Below are 15,129 nucleotides of genomic sequence, written 5' to 3' on the forward strand. Positions count from 1 at the left end.
ACGTTTAAACAATTATACTGTATTACGTTTAATTTTAAATAAAAAAGTCATATGAATCGAATAATTGCATTATTCGTATCCAATTGATTTAAATTATTAAGTGAAAAAAATGAATTAAAATTTAAAAAAATAAAGTTCCACATGGGATATGTCAAATAATGGAAAACTATTCGACGAATAATTTGTTTTAGGTAAAATTATTGATAATAAATAGTAAAAACACTAGACTAGAATGTAAAATCTTAAAATCAACATGAGTACATTTATTGATTAATATAAACGTAAGATTAAAATTATAAAAAAAGTAAATATAATATATAATATAGCATCCAACATCATAATACATAATCTAGATAAATATAATAAAATTAAAAAATAGTTATTATAATGCAATGTTACATTCATAATAATTTCCATTTTTTTCAGCAATGTACCAATAAATATAAATTCTTTGATTGATCCTATATAAAAAGTAGTAATAAAAACACGAGTAAATATTATATAAGATTAAGCGACCAGAACTAATATGTAAAGTTTCAGTTAGTTTAACATAACCATTTAATAATTTAAATAGAAAAAAACAAAATTACCTAAATTTCTTTGTTTATTTCCCCTGACTGTTATTATATTAATTGAATCGTTGACATTTTAAGGCAGAGTATCGTTTAGAATTTCCCTAGCGGAATCCGTTAACTTATCCGGAAAAACGATATCGAACCCAACTATAAGATCGCCCCTGTTGTTGGAAGATGATTTTGGAATGGGCAGGCCTTTGCCAAGTAACCTGCGGGTTGTAGTTGGTTTTGTGATTTCCGTTAACCTTAAGGCTTGTTTGGGACCACCTTCAAGTAGAGGGACTTGTATTGTAGTGCCACAAAGGGCCTATACAAAATGAAATAGAAAAAAATAAAGTGTAATATATAATAAATATGAAGAAGATGAAATAATTTTTGATAAAAGTTGGCTATTTAAAGAATGATATTAAAAATTTAAATGCGATGTAGAGAATGTAAAAAAGGATGCGCTTTTCATGCTCAACTACTATAAAAGATGAAACATATTTTTTTTATTGAATGTAAGAGAAGGGGGGGGGGGTTCTAAGTATTCTACCAAATCCACTATTACTTTTCTATTTCTAAATAAGTTTCTTATGTGCACACGTTTGCATATGTAATAAATGATATATAATACTTATATTACAATTGAAACATTTAAAAAAACAAAAGAAACTGTCCTCTCATAATAATTTGACTAAAAAACCCGAATCAGCGAAATTGGTTCTACTTGATTCTCAATATCTATTTTTTTTTAAATTAAAGGATTTAGTTTTTCCTTTTTTCCCCGCAAATAATTTTTCTCTATCACTCCAATCCAAGAGGTAATGCTTCTAAACGGCTCGATTTTAGCCGATTTTTAATGGCGAACTTGATATTTTCGTCCAAAAATATTGTCTGTCTCGAGATTTAACCAATATAAGTCTAGACCTTCGTGCCATCTATAATCAGAATCTTCAGGCTGCGTAATATTTTTCTGATTAAAATATTGAATTGACCTATTTTAAAAATCGGCTCAAATCGATGCGTTTTAGAACCCCATAACACATCAAATTTATGAATAATTTCTCGCGAAAAAAAACCTCCTTAAGCGTAATTTTAGCCGTGTATTTAACGTCGCTGCCTTCCCTTTTGAAGATTGGATTTGGTTTATCCTTGATCACGAAAACAATATCGGCAGGAACATGGCCTGGAGTTTGATCACCTTCTTTCGGAAAAGTTATTTTGGTTCCGCTTTTCCATCCGGGTTTGACTTCTATGCTCAGCACCTTGTCCAGACGGGTCGAGCGTCCGTCCGAGCCTACGACGGTGCGGGTTATTTTCATCTTTTTAGTGCATCCTATTTTTTTCACGAAAAAAATAATATAATAAATCAAACGAAAAAAGTGGCTATTCATAATTATGGAGGAAAGGGATTCAAGCAGGGTATAAATCTAATCAAGATCACCATTAGAGATTCAAAATCGCTTAATTTGAACCGATTTTGTATGACTAGTCACCTTAATAAAATTTTGTAAAGAAATAATGCCGCTTATTTAGTATAATTTTTAAAATTGAAGAGAATGCATAAAATTAAATTATTACAAAAAAATTATTATCTTCTTATTTTTCAAAATCAAAATAATAAATAAAAAAAATTATTTTTTAATATTCATAATCATTATATTTTCCCTCTATTTCCTAAAACAAATTCTAATTTCAAAAAAATTTTTCTCTAAAAAGGAGCAAGCATGATATCAGGCGTCTTTCTCTATCTTAATAAAATTAAACATTATGTTGATATGAAGGCTGATATTTATTTCATTGTAAATTTTGTAATAATATTTATAATTATGATAAACACCACGTAATGTAGTATTTTTCAAAAAAAAAAGAAAAATTAGTATTAATTTGACTTTGTCGTTTAAGGCTAAGTCCAAATTTTTTTTTTAAAAAATTGGAATTGTTTTAAAACTTTCGGAAGTTTTAAAGTTTTATCGTATGTTAAATTTTTGAAATGTTCTAGAATGTTTTTTTTATATTTTTATAATTAAAAAAAACAGCTTATGGCCATTTCCAGACATAACGTATTTTCAAAGCGGTTTTTGGGTAATGTTAGTATATTTTTTTACTTCCAAAAAAATTCTAGTAGTGTTTGCAAAGGTCCGGTCTTGTCCCTTTTTCTAAAATAAGACTGGACCGATGGACCGTTAAGTCAAGTGAAACTAGACCGTGGGACAGCTGGTCCAGTCAGGTTGGTCCGGCCCCTTCTAACAAAATTATTTTTGTTAAGCTATAAAAGTTTATTCTGAATTAAATTTTTTTAAAATAAATGTGTTAAATTACCATATTTTAATTATATCATCAAATAATTTTAATTATATTATACAATTTATTAATGTATTTTATTTGTAAACTAATTATTTGAATAAAATTCAAATCAAGATAACATTATTATAATTGAGTATAACAAAATAATATTTTCACTAAAAATGTATATCTATAATATATTATGTAATATAAATATAGTTCGTAGACGATTACGAATTAGAAAAAATTATAATAACAAAAAGACAATATTGAACATGAATAATAAAATAATCTAAAATACAAAATAAATAAATGCGAAACCAGCAAATTTATCCAAAACTCTCTCCCTCTAATCATCAGGAGAGATTGAATTGATAAAACAAACATAATCAGATATGGCTATTGATATCCTCTTCCTTAATTAAAAGCCTTCACGAGGGTCCCAGAATTTTTCCTGATTAAGCGGCCAACGTCTTATAACTATCTTATATAAAAATGTAAACCCTATTCTATGTAAAATCATTTTTTAAATTTCTATGTAAAATCATTTTTTAAATTGAAAAAATATAATGTTAAACTATCATAAAATTAAATTTTAAAGATATTGAGAATCTGGGACTTCTTTTCAGAGGTTCATATCAGCTTTTATAGTGCCATATTTTAAATTTAATTTTGCTTATTGAAATTTGAATATGGAAAAATTATCATAGAAAAAAGAAATAACTAACAAATGGTGAAATCAATATTTATTGAAAATCTGTCCTTGCTAGATGTTATGAATAAAAAAAACTTAGGTTATGCAACAGTAAAAAGATATAAATCAAAATTAATATTTCAAATTGTCTACATCAATTCAAGAAGGACAAGAAACTATATTATAATAAATGCATCTAAAATGTTTATGAGTTTTTTTGTGTAGATGCTCTTCTTGGGAATATAGATCCTGTTGCAATTTTAATCCATTCTTTATTGTTCAAATTAACAATAAATTTTATTAATTTTTTATTATGGCTATTTTTTATCAATATAGTTGCAATAATAAAATATCATTTTTATGTTTAAAAATAATCAATATTTTGCACGTCAAAAGCGCCTCATGGGAAGCTCTACCCGAGTGTAATTCATCCTTTCCCAAATTTATTTTTCGGAAAAATTAATACTGTTAAATAGGTAGTAGTTTTAATTTTATTGACGTTTGCCTATTAGGAATGCATGCTCCCCGCCTTTTAATTTCAGACAATTTGGCCATGAAACAATTTAACTGAAATATTAATTAACCACATTACCGGTAACATATATGGATACTAAATATTTCCCGGAATTCAATATATGAATATACACGAATAAAATCATCAAGTGCAGTAAGTTATTAAGATACAGATTTGATACTCAGCGCTTGAAAGCATCTTTTTAATTAATTTAAAACCTTATAACTTACTAAAAACGAATATTTACGAACGAAGTTCCATATATTGCTAACCTTTTAGTATATCGTCTAGTTCGACATACAGGTCGCGAAGGACAGGCGGGTCTTGAACGGCTCCGCCTCCTCCTTGTCTTGAAGCTCCTTGACGACCTGGTCTACCTCCACCTCCTCCACCCATCCTGAACAAATTGTGCATTCCACCTCCTCCTCCTCCTGCCACGTGTTGCCCATGGCCCCCGCCAAATAGTGCTTCAAAAGGATCCCCACCGCCCGTGTCCATACCTTCAGGCCCGCCACCCCCCGAGGAAAAGAAAACGCGTGTTCCGCCTTTAGGTCCTCCGCCCCCATCGCTGAAGAAGGCTGCAAACGGATCTTGGCCACCAAAGAATTGTGAGAATATGTCCCTCGGGTCACCCTTGAATTCGTAGTGATAACTGTTGATTAAATAAATACATTAATTATATAAAAAATTTAAATTATTTAATATAAATCTCTTGCAAAATATATTTAAAGGAATTCTTTGGAAATAATACATCCTTTAACTCGCTTCATGTATTTTAAAACGTTTTGTATAATAAAATAATATTTAAAAAGTTAGGTAATGCTCCATTTTTAGCCGTTTTAAATGATCCCCCTAAATATATGGCGGATTTTTAGCCGAAAAATATCATCCCAGCCTCGTTTTTTTTTAAAAATGACAGCGAGAAATGACATAATGGGGAGAAGAGAAAAATCGCCCTGCAATAGGAATAGACAAATTACCCTTACTCAAAGATAAGTACTTTAATATAGAATATAAATTGGTCATAGTGAGACTATTCAAATATAATATATTAGTAAAAATTAACTATTGTGAACCAAATAATAGGTGGGGAGGGTAATATTTTTAAAAATCGTGAAATAGTTTAACCGAGCATAGTACTATGGTCTCATGGGGTTATGCAATAAAGCGTAAATCACTTCGCGATTTATTTAGTATTTTGACATTATTAAAATGGATGAGGAAAATGAATTTTAGTTCACATGATCTATTAAAGTTTATAAATAATTGTAAACAGATAACCTGAAATAAAAAATCAAATAATTTTATATCAGATTATATTCAGCACCCCCTTTAGATGTTATGAATAATATAAAAAAAAATTTATAAACTTGAAATGACTTTTTTTTTAAATGAGTGTCGGGATTTAAGTAAATGTTATTCAAATATAAATCACCATGCCATCAAGTGCCACGATTAAAATACTTTCAAGCAGGGATCAAAACAGTAACGAATATCGGTTCAGGTTTAGATATAAATAATAATATTGATTCGGTTTGATCTAGTAAAAATCTTTACAGCATACTTTTTTTAAAAATATTATTACTATTCTCTAAAAAAATAATAATATGGTGCCATATACAAATAAAATATTTTCGTAATTCTCATTTGTCAAATTATATCTATAAGGAAGATGAACAAATTTTATGGATGAGAACACTTCTATGCACTAGCTTGTAGTGTTGTTAAGCTGTTTGATTTGAGCTGAATGTTAAAAACGGCTAACTCAACGTTTTATTTAGAAAAATATTATGCAAACCTAAAGATTTTTTGCTCATAGTTGACATAAAGGCTTAGACATCATTTAGCCAAATCTCGAGTCTCAGACAATATTTTTCAGGCTAAAATATTGAATTAGCTGTTTTTAAAAATCGGCTCAAATCGAGCCGTAACACTATCTTGGCTAGCTGGCACCGTAAAATAGCAATATATAAAAATAAATTTTCAGTCAAACTCAAAACTAATCATCTTTAAAAGAGTTAGAATATCAAAAGGTCCAAACCGGTTCACATACTTTTTTAGAGGTATGGTTTAGACAATTTTTTTATAGTTTAGGTTCGATAAGTAATATGGATAATGCAGTTTTAAGGTTCAGGTTGAATACCTGCTTTTAGGTGTGTATGACTAAAAATATTTTTAGAGATAAACGGGGCCTTAATAATTAAAATTTTGAAAATATTCTACTAATGAAATAAATCTAACAATTTTTATTCATATATTTTATATATAAATAACAATTTAATAAAAAAATTTTTTTTTAACTCACTTCAAAATTAGAATTCTAACAATTCGTAAATTAGGCATTATGCAATCCTTACAGAATTATAATATATAATGTATCTTGAAGAAAATTTTTAGACGATGTATCTGTATTTAGTAGGGCTGTGCCGATATTAAATATCGGATCGGTCCCGATATTTGGCGTTTTTCAAAAATATCGGATCGGCCCGATACCTGTAAAAAACCCGATCCGATCCTTTTACTAAAAATGCATTCTTATAAAACTTTTGAGTAATGAAACTTTGAATTATTATTTTTTAATAAAAAAAATTTTTTTAAATATTTAAAAAAAAAATAAATTTTTTCGAGTTTCTATTTTACATTAATAATATTTTATAAATAATTTTTTTTAAACAATGCAAATGTTATTTATTTTTTTAAATAGATTTTACAAGTTTTTTTATAAAAATAGAAAGGAACACCCAAAGTTTTATTTATTTTTAATTTTTTAAAAAAATAACACCAATTTTATTATTTATACTTTAAATAAAAATTATTTTAAATATGGTTTCTGAATTATGGAAATATTTTGATAAAGATGAAGGTAATTTTGCAATATGCGTCATCTGCGGAATTCTAATTTCACGGGGAGGAAATACTGAAAAATTCGTTCAATACAACTAACATTAGGAAACATCTGAAGCGTTGCCATCAAAAGGAATTCGAAGAGCTAACACAAAAAGAACGAGAAATATTAGAAAAAACAAATCAAATTTTTAAAAAAAAGAGCCCTGAAAGTCAGCCAACAATATCAGCCATTCTTAATAAAACTAATATTTGGAAACATTCTGATCCTAAATCAATAATAATTTCTAAATTTATAGGGGAAATGATAGCGTGTGACCACCAGCCGATTTCTATCTTGGAGGATATAGGCTTTAAAAGGCTTTTACATCATTTATGTCCAAATTACAAAATTCCCAATAGAAAGTATTTTTCGCAAGGAGTTATTCCGGATATATATGAAAAACTCTCCGAAAAAAATCGTAAAGAAATTTTGGTTGACGATTCTTTTTTATCCTTTACGGTAGATATATGGACTAGAAATTCAGGTGGCGATTCTCACATCTCATTAACATGCCACTATATAAACCAAAATTTTCAACAAATTAATAGAGTTCTAAATGTTAAAACATTTAATGAGTCGCATACAGCAATAAATATTGCTCAAATTTTAGATGAAATTATTAATTATTGGGGTATAAAGAAAAATAAAATACACCTAATCATTAGAGATAATGCACCCAATATAACTTTGGCCATGAAAAATGGGAAATTTCAAAGCGTTTCGTGTTTTGCACATAGTTTGCAATTGGTTGCACAGGCAGCAATTTTATCACAGAGATCTATTATTGACATGCTTGCCCGAATTAGAAAAATAGTAGGACACTTTAAACATTCTTCTATTGCACAAAATTGTCTAAAAGAAATCCAAATTCGATTAAGTCTAGCCCAGCACAAATTAATCCAGGATGTGCCCACCCGTTGGGATTCTACCTATTATATGCTCGAAAGAATGATAGAACAAAAAAGGGCGGTACAGCTGTTCATTATCGATAATCCTAATTTGGGAAATCTCTCATTATATGAGTGGGAATTAGCAGAAAAGGTAATTGATGTTCTTGAACCAATTCAGAGAGCAACAAAAGAAATAAGTACGGAATCATGTTCAATTAGCAATGTTATACCCTTTGTTGAAATTCTGAAAAGTGAATTAACAATTAATGGGGACACAGATAGAGGTGTGCAGACTATGAAGAATACCACTAATAATCAATTAACAACTCGGTTTTTTTATATTTATGATAATGACAATTATGTTGTCGCAACATTACTTGATCCTCGATATAAGGATTTCTTTTTGCCAAAAAACATATCATACATAGAAAAGCTCAGGACTGCATGTGAGTCTTTTTTTAAAGGTGATGATAATGTTCAACTTCCAATTTCTAATAAAGATTCGCCAGGTTTTATATTTTTTAAAATAAATTTAGATTTTATTGTTAACTTAGGTAATGACAATGAGAAAAATGTTCCACATAACATTAAAAAATGCAAATTTAATTTAAGGGATGCTTATAAATTGAAAATCGAAGAAAAACTAGTAATAAATGAAATCGATAGTAATGTAAATGATGACCTGCCATACCTAATAGAAATCAAGGAATATTTAAAAGAATCTTTATATATAGAAAGTATAACAACATATTTTTCATATTAATTTAAATATTGCTTGGTTGGGCTATGATTGACCCATTTGTTTGGGTGATTTTTCAAAATCAACAAAAGATTGGGTTTGTATGAAACCCACTATTTTATAAATGCTAATTTTATATTTGTGTTATTTATTTAGAAAACTCGAATAACATTGATGATATTGATATTATATCCCCAGTGAATCCACTTGAATATTGGAGAGTTAATGCTGTAAAATATCCAACTTTATCAACACTTGCACGTAAATTTTTGGCTCCTCCAGCAACAAGTGTCCCATCTGAGTCTGCCTTCAGTACGGCAGGGGATATTGATAGTCCTCATCGTAGAAGCCTATTGCCCGAAAATCTAGAGGCTCTTATATTTATTAAAAAAAATCTAATATATTATAATTTTATATATTAAATATTACAATTTTATAAACCAACATAAAATGGATATATTATTATATTTTTTTTTAAAAATTATTGTTGAAATAAAAAAATTAAATTATGCATAATTCTTTTATGCATAAAAAATATTGATTTATTAATTACATTTGGTTCAAAGAGGGGTGGTGAAAAATTAATATAAATATCGGATCGGTTTTGAACCAATATCGGAAAATATCGGATCGGATCGGTGAAAAATATGTGGATCGGCACAGCCCTAGTATTTAGATTCATTTTTAGACTATGTATCTATATTTATATATATAAATTTGAAAAATATCTTTTAACAAAGCATTGTTTTAGAGTTCACGGGCAAATTTCACAGGACTAGGATGCCTTCTAAGTTTGAATAATAATATGTCCGACTACGCAGGCTGTTAGTGGCAGGTTAAATATGAAACCCAGGTTGCAATGAGGATCTAGAATAAATTAGATATTTTAATAAGGCAGAATAATCCATTTTCTATTAGCGAAAAAAAATAAAGGCATTCAAGAAAACCGTCCAATTAAAAAATCAATATGATCTTTCGGGCCGATTGCAAGTGACCAGCGAATGTAGAATATCCATAACATAGATGAAGTTGCGATGATTTTACAAATGATGGCGAACCCCCGTTTAAACGGGATATCAAAGTCTATCATCGAATTGATGGCAGGGATCTTATAAAGATAAATATATTAAGTCTTAATCTTGATCCAATGGTATATCCTCTATGCTGGATCATTTAAAAATCTAATAATACTCTATACATATTTCTAGGGTTATAACCTTACTGTTCTCTAATTCTACTGTAAGTTTGACTGCCTCAACTAGGTCTAAATAACCAGAGAAATCATCATGAAACTGTAGCTTATGTAATGTTTAAGCCATTTCGACCTAGGATTAAGGGTTAAGTTTAATGGGTTCATTCCTCATTGCGGAGGATTCAACCAATAAATTTTGTGATTTCAAGGACTCGTATGCATCCTTTGCCTGAAAGTGTGAATAAACTGGTTTAGTGAGGAAGGGACGTATTGAATCATGGCTCAGATGATTACCAACTTGCCAAACTGTGGTGGTCTTGTTTCAGGTAAGATATTTGAAATAGAATATCCCTTGATTTTCCGATTGAAAGAGAGATGAAGTTTAGTAGGGCGGAATACCCGATACCATGTAAATTAATAAAATATCAATTGTTGGTGGATTATATTGCTCAGAAACCTACTTGCTGGTAGACTAGAATAAAATCCGAGTATTTATGAACCAGAAATAATTTGGACCAAGAGGAAAGAGTGGCTTCAAATCATTTGATGATAACTAATTTTCTATCTTAATTTTATTGCCTATCACTTATGTGATTCTAAAACTTTGATTTAAAACTAATGTTAGTAATCAGTAAGACATCAATATTTATCAAATACTTATATAATATACTTTACCGAAATGGCTTGAAGAATGATTGCATTCGCAAACTGCATGCTAGTGCAATCCAAAAAACCTCCTTATATCCCACGAGCCTCAATAAAATTATATTCACCCAGGCCAATTAAGATGAAATTTTATTTATCAAAGACAATTACGAATAAAATTAATTTTATAATTATATATTCTTGCCATATTTTTTTGTGCCTCATTCGTATATATTGTATTTAAATTTAGTTTATATTCAATATATGAATAAAATATTATATTTAATGAATTAATAAATAAAATGGCAATTTTTCAATGAATAATCATGCTAAGGCCATACCAACGCGTTACCCTGCATTCATAATTAGCACGAATTCGCGACGAAATATAGCTGTATTTTCGTGTTTATGTATACTTCGCCACGTTCGCGCTAACTGTGATTGCAAGGATAAGCAAAATATTAAAAAATAGCAAGCCAAAAATCGAGCGCATCGATTCTAAAAAGCGCGTTCGCATATTAAAATTTTTTTATCGTCTGCTTGCTAGTTGTATTAATTCCGAATAATTTCCACATTTTAAAAGTGATAGGTGAATATACAATTTTATTATTTTTTTTAATTTCCCAACAACGTTACACGAAGTGCATAAATGTGAAATTGGTTTAGTTTTTTTTGAGAGGGAAGGGATGATGAGCGGATAAATTCAGTTATGATTTATATTTACATAATATAGTGGTAAAAAAATATCGTGACAAATAGTTGAAAGTGAGATGGAAAGATCAAGATAAGTTATATGATGTAATTTATTAAAATCGGATAAATTGTAATAACAAAGCAATATGATATAACGCTTATGAGGTGAGAAAATTAAACTAAGGTATTTTTTTTAATGATAACAATTGACAATTTCGGCTTTTTTCTCTTTATATTTTATATGTAATATCATTTTAATTACCTAATATAAATGGTTAAACCTTATTCTCAACCTAACTTTCTTATCATAATCTATCAAATATTTTAAATTATTTGTTGCATATAATATTATTATTTGTCCAGTCTAACTAGTTCTGCAAATTTTATTTTCCGGCTCAAAAAATCATGAATTTCGTTCTTATAAAATGATCTTAAGTCCAAGTCGATTTTTTTCTTTCAAATAAATTCGAGCCCTGCCCAAATTTTATTAAAATTTAAGGAACGTTTAAATTTCTAAATCAAGCTTAGGGGAAAATAATTACCTTTTTGAATAATATATAAACATAAAAAAACAAATTATAATGAACTAACCCAGCCCCACCGCCGGGCCCAGGGGCGGCTCCACCCTTAAGACCTTCTTCGCCGTATTTGTCGTAGATCTCTCTTTTTTTGGCGTCGCTTAACACGTCGTATGCCTCGGATATTTCCTTAAATTTCTCCTCTGCACCGGCAGATTTGTTTTTATCCGGATGATATTTGAGCGCCATCTTGCGATAGGCCTTCTTTATCTCGTCATCCGTGGACTTTTTATTGGTGAGGCCTAATATAGTGTAGTAATCTTTTCCCATGGTTTGTTATTTGAACTTAGAATAGTTATCCCAAACTTTTATTTTTGGATTTAAAAACAGGGGTTTCCTGATAGACTTATAAATACCTGCAAAAATATTGAAATGTTAAGAATAAAATGGATTAAATTGATATTTAATCAAGTGGAATCTCGGAGAAAAATCCCTAATTGTAAAAAATTTGTATATTTAAAAAGGTTTTATAAAGGAAATAATTGCTATCTCTAAAATTTGGATATTTTTATAGTGTCTTTTTGTACAACACATTCCTGTCTGAGATTCCTTCAATGAAAGCTAAAAAAACGGTAGCTATTCGCTTTCAAATAAATTTTGAAAAATGTCTAAATTTATTTTAATATCTGGCCATTATTTTTTTAAAAAAAAATTTGATTAATTAGTTTTTTAAAATAATATATCACCATATATGATTATAACAATATCATAAATAAATATAACATAAGTTATTTAAAATATACTACATCAAATTTTAATAAACCTATTATTTTTTGCTTATATGTTGTAATTTTTTATGATTCAGAAAGTCTTTCTATCATATAGAAAGTAGTATCCCACCTAGTAGATTTATAATTATTGGAAATTGTTACAATATCATAAACATTCTTATAAAAATAGATTATATATTATTATTTAGTTTTATAATGAGTATAAATTTGCAATTTTATAATTATCTATATATATATATAATCACCGTAATCAAGAAATGAACGTTTTAATAATCTTAATGTTAATTTTTATTTTTCCTATCATCATAATTTTAAAATTTTCTATCAACTTTCCTATCCTCTTAATGTTAAATAAATCGATGGAGTCATATATCTCTAATGTTAAATTTTAAGAAAATTTTTTGTACATCACAGATTTGAACCTATGACTTAACGATTTTAAGGCAAACTTTCTTCCACTCAGCCACCTTCTATATTAGATTTTGTAAAATAATCTTTCTTATATATGTTATTATTTTGCTATTAACATATTTTTCAATTAATTTATATAATTTAAATCTTATTGTGTTATTTTAAAAAGAATACGAACCTCACCTCAAATTATGGTAAGAATGAATATTATTAAATTTAAAATAGTAAATTAAATTATATTTAAATTGATAAATAAACATTTATCTCATATTAATTTTAGCATAAGTATTTATATTCAATCGTAAAATTTACTAATTTTTATATTACAATTTAGATTTAACAAATAAATTTAAATTATTTAACACCCCAAAATATAGCAGTAAATTTTTTTTTATCTCAACCACAATATGGGAGCTCTGCAAATAGTATAAAATACCTATTTATCAATATCTTCCCATGCCAGAAAATTAACCTCCCTCACTAATCCTACTTATTATAATTTAGATTTAACAAATAAATTTAAATTATATTTAGCCAATTGAAAAATAAACATTTATCTCATATTACCACCCCAAAATATGCCAATATAAAAATTTTATCTCAACAACAATATTTGAACTCTGGAAATGACATAAAATACTAATTTATCAATATCTACCCTACATTTTTAATTACAATTTCATATATTTTAGGATAAATTTAATGAAATGAATAAATACACTAAAATTTGTCATTTATTTTATATAAAAAAATGTATTTAAAAAAAAATTTCATATACAATGTTGTGATGATTTAATGAAACATATTGACGATTTAATTTAAACACATGCAATAATAATTATAATCTTTAATAAAAGAAATTTCAATAATGCATTGTCATTTTAATTATTTTTGCAAATATTATCATTTTATATGAATGTATTTTAATTTAATTGTCAATATGTTTCATTAAATCATCACAACACTGTAATAATTAAAGATTTTATTATTTCCGTCATTTTTGATGGGTTATCAACTAGTAATAAATATATATTTTCTAATTTAATTTAGTTCTTTTTAAAACAATAACTTTTGAAAAAAAAACTTCCACATTTTATAAACAAAATTTATTTTCCTGTCTTATAAAATTTAATTAAATGAAATATAAATCTTCATCTCAACTCTCTTCAGCAATGCAAATTTGTTTATAAAAATTTAATATCTTTACCAAAACGTTTATAATTTAACGGATGCTCGGATGATCTGAGTGCAGATTTTTGTCCCACAATAAATAAAGTTTATCTATGGAAACCAAAATTAAACTAGTAAAACTTTGTCAACCTTCTACAGTTGATACAAAAAAATCAAAACCTAAAAAACAAGATTTAAAGGAAATATTTATTATGCAGCCACTATATAAGGTGGGCCTAATTCTAGATCAACCAAATTTTATTATTTTAAGTTTTTAATTGACAATGAAAAGAAAAATATATATAAAACAACCTTAAAGTAAAATGTTATAAAATTAGATATGCAAAGTCCCATCATTTATAACTTTTATATTTCATCTTGCACATAAAAACCATATATTCTGAACATTTAGAGAAAGAAGATTCTGGTGGAGCATCAATATCTACTAATCAAAGTTAAGATTAAAAGATAAACAAATAACTGATAATATTTAGGAAGCAGGAAAATTCATTTTCTTTTTTGAGAAGATTAGCTATTAAAATTTTGTCAACCCTGGCTAATTCAACTTCTAGTGAAAGGTTATTTTCAATCTAAATATTTGTATACTTAATATTGAGAATTTAAAAAGTACTCTTATACCTCTACTTTAGAATTTGATTAAATTTCAGTATTTATAAAAACTTAATAAAACACATTTTTTTAAAAGGCAATAAGTTTTTTAAAATATAGACCTAAAATTTATTCATTAATAAAATAATATATAATTAAATATAATAATCATATGAAAAAATTATTACAATCTAAAACATAATTTAATGGAAATATTTTAAAAAAAATTGTAGCAAATGGTACCAAGTCTAAACTATTATATATTATCTATATTTAATGCCTAAAAACAAGATAGATGGCTGCTAGTTATTAAATAAAAATAAGTATAAAAAGTATTACACTTAGTTCATAAAATATAAGTTATTGTTTAATCGTATGTAAAATAATAGCTTAAGCAAGATTATTATGTAAAAAATTAAATGACTCAACATCTATCATACTTTTTCAATCGATGGCAGAATTTTCGAGAATAGATTTATCATCCCGAAATCCTCTAGGAATTTTATTAATAAAAATTTCGTTTTTTTTTAAAA

The 15,129-nt window shown here is 27.3% G+C and overlaps 1 protein-coding gene across 1 annotated transcript; it reads right to left on the minus strand.

The window, feature by feature from the left end:
* Positions 1–333: 333 nt before the first annotated feature.
* LOC135927936 (dnaJ protein homolog 1-like) lies at positions 334–15,129 on the minus strand. Its single transcript, XM_065464215.1, has 6 exons — positions 15,037–15,129; positions 11,689–12,031; positions 4,324–4,703; positions 1,637–1,893; positions 591–882; positions 334–461 (listed from the first exon to the last, which is right to left on the minus strand). The coding sequence occupies exons 2-5, from the start codon at positions 11,943–11,945 to the stop codon at positions 649–651; spliced, it is 1,128 nt and encodes a 375-aa protein (XP_065320287.1). The 5' UTR covers positions 11,946–12,031; positions 15,037–15,129; the 3' UTR covers positions 334–461; positions 591–648.

The sequence above is a fragment of the Gordionus sp. m RMFG-2023 genome, chromosome 4 (genome assembly GCF_954871325.1).
Source record: "Gordionus sp. m RMFG-2023 chromosome 4, tfGorSpeb1-WG-v2, whole genome shotgun sequence".
Classification (NCBI taxonomy): Eukaryota; Metazoa; Nematomorpha; class Gordioida; order Chordodea; family Parachordodidae; genus Gordionus; species Gordionus sp. m RMFG-2023.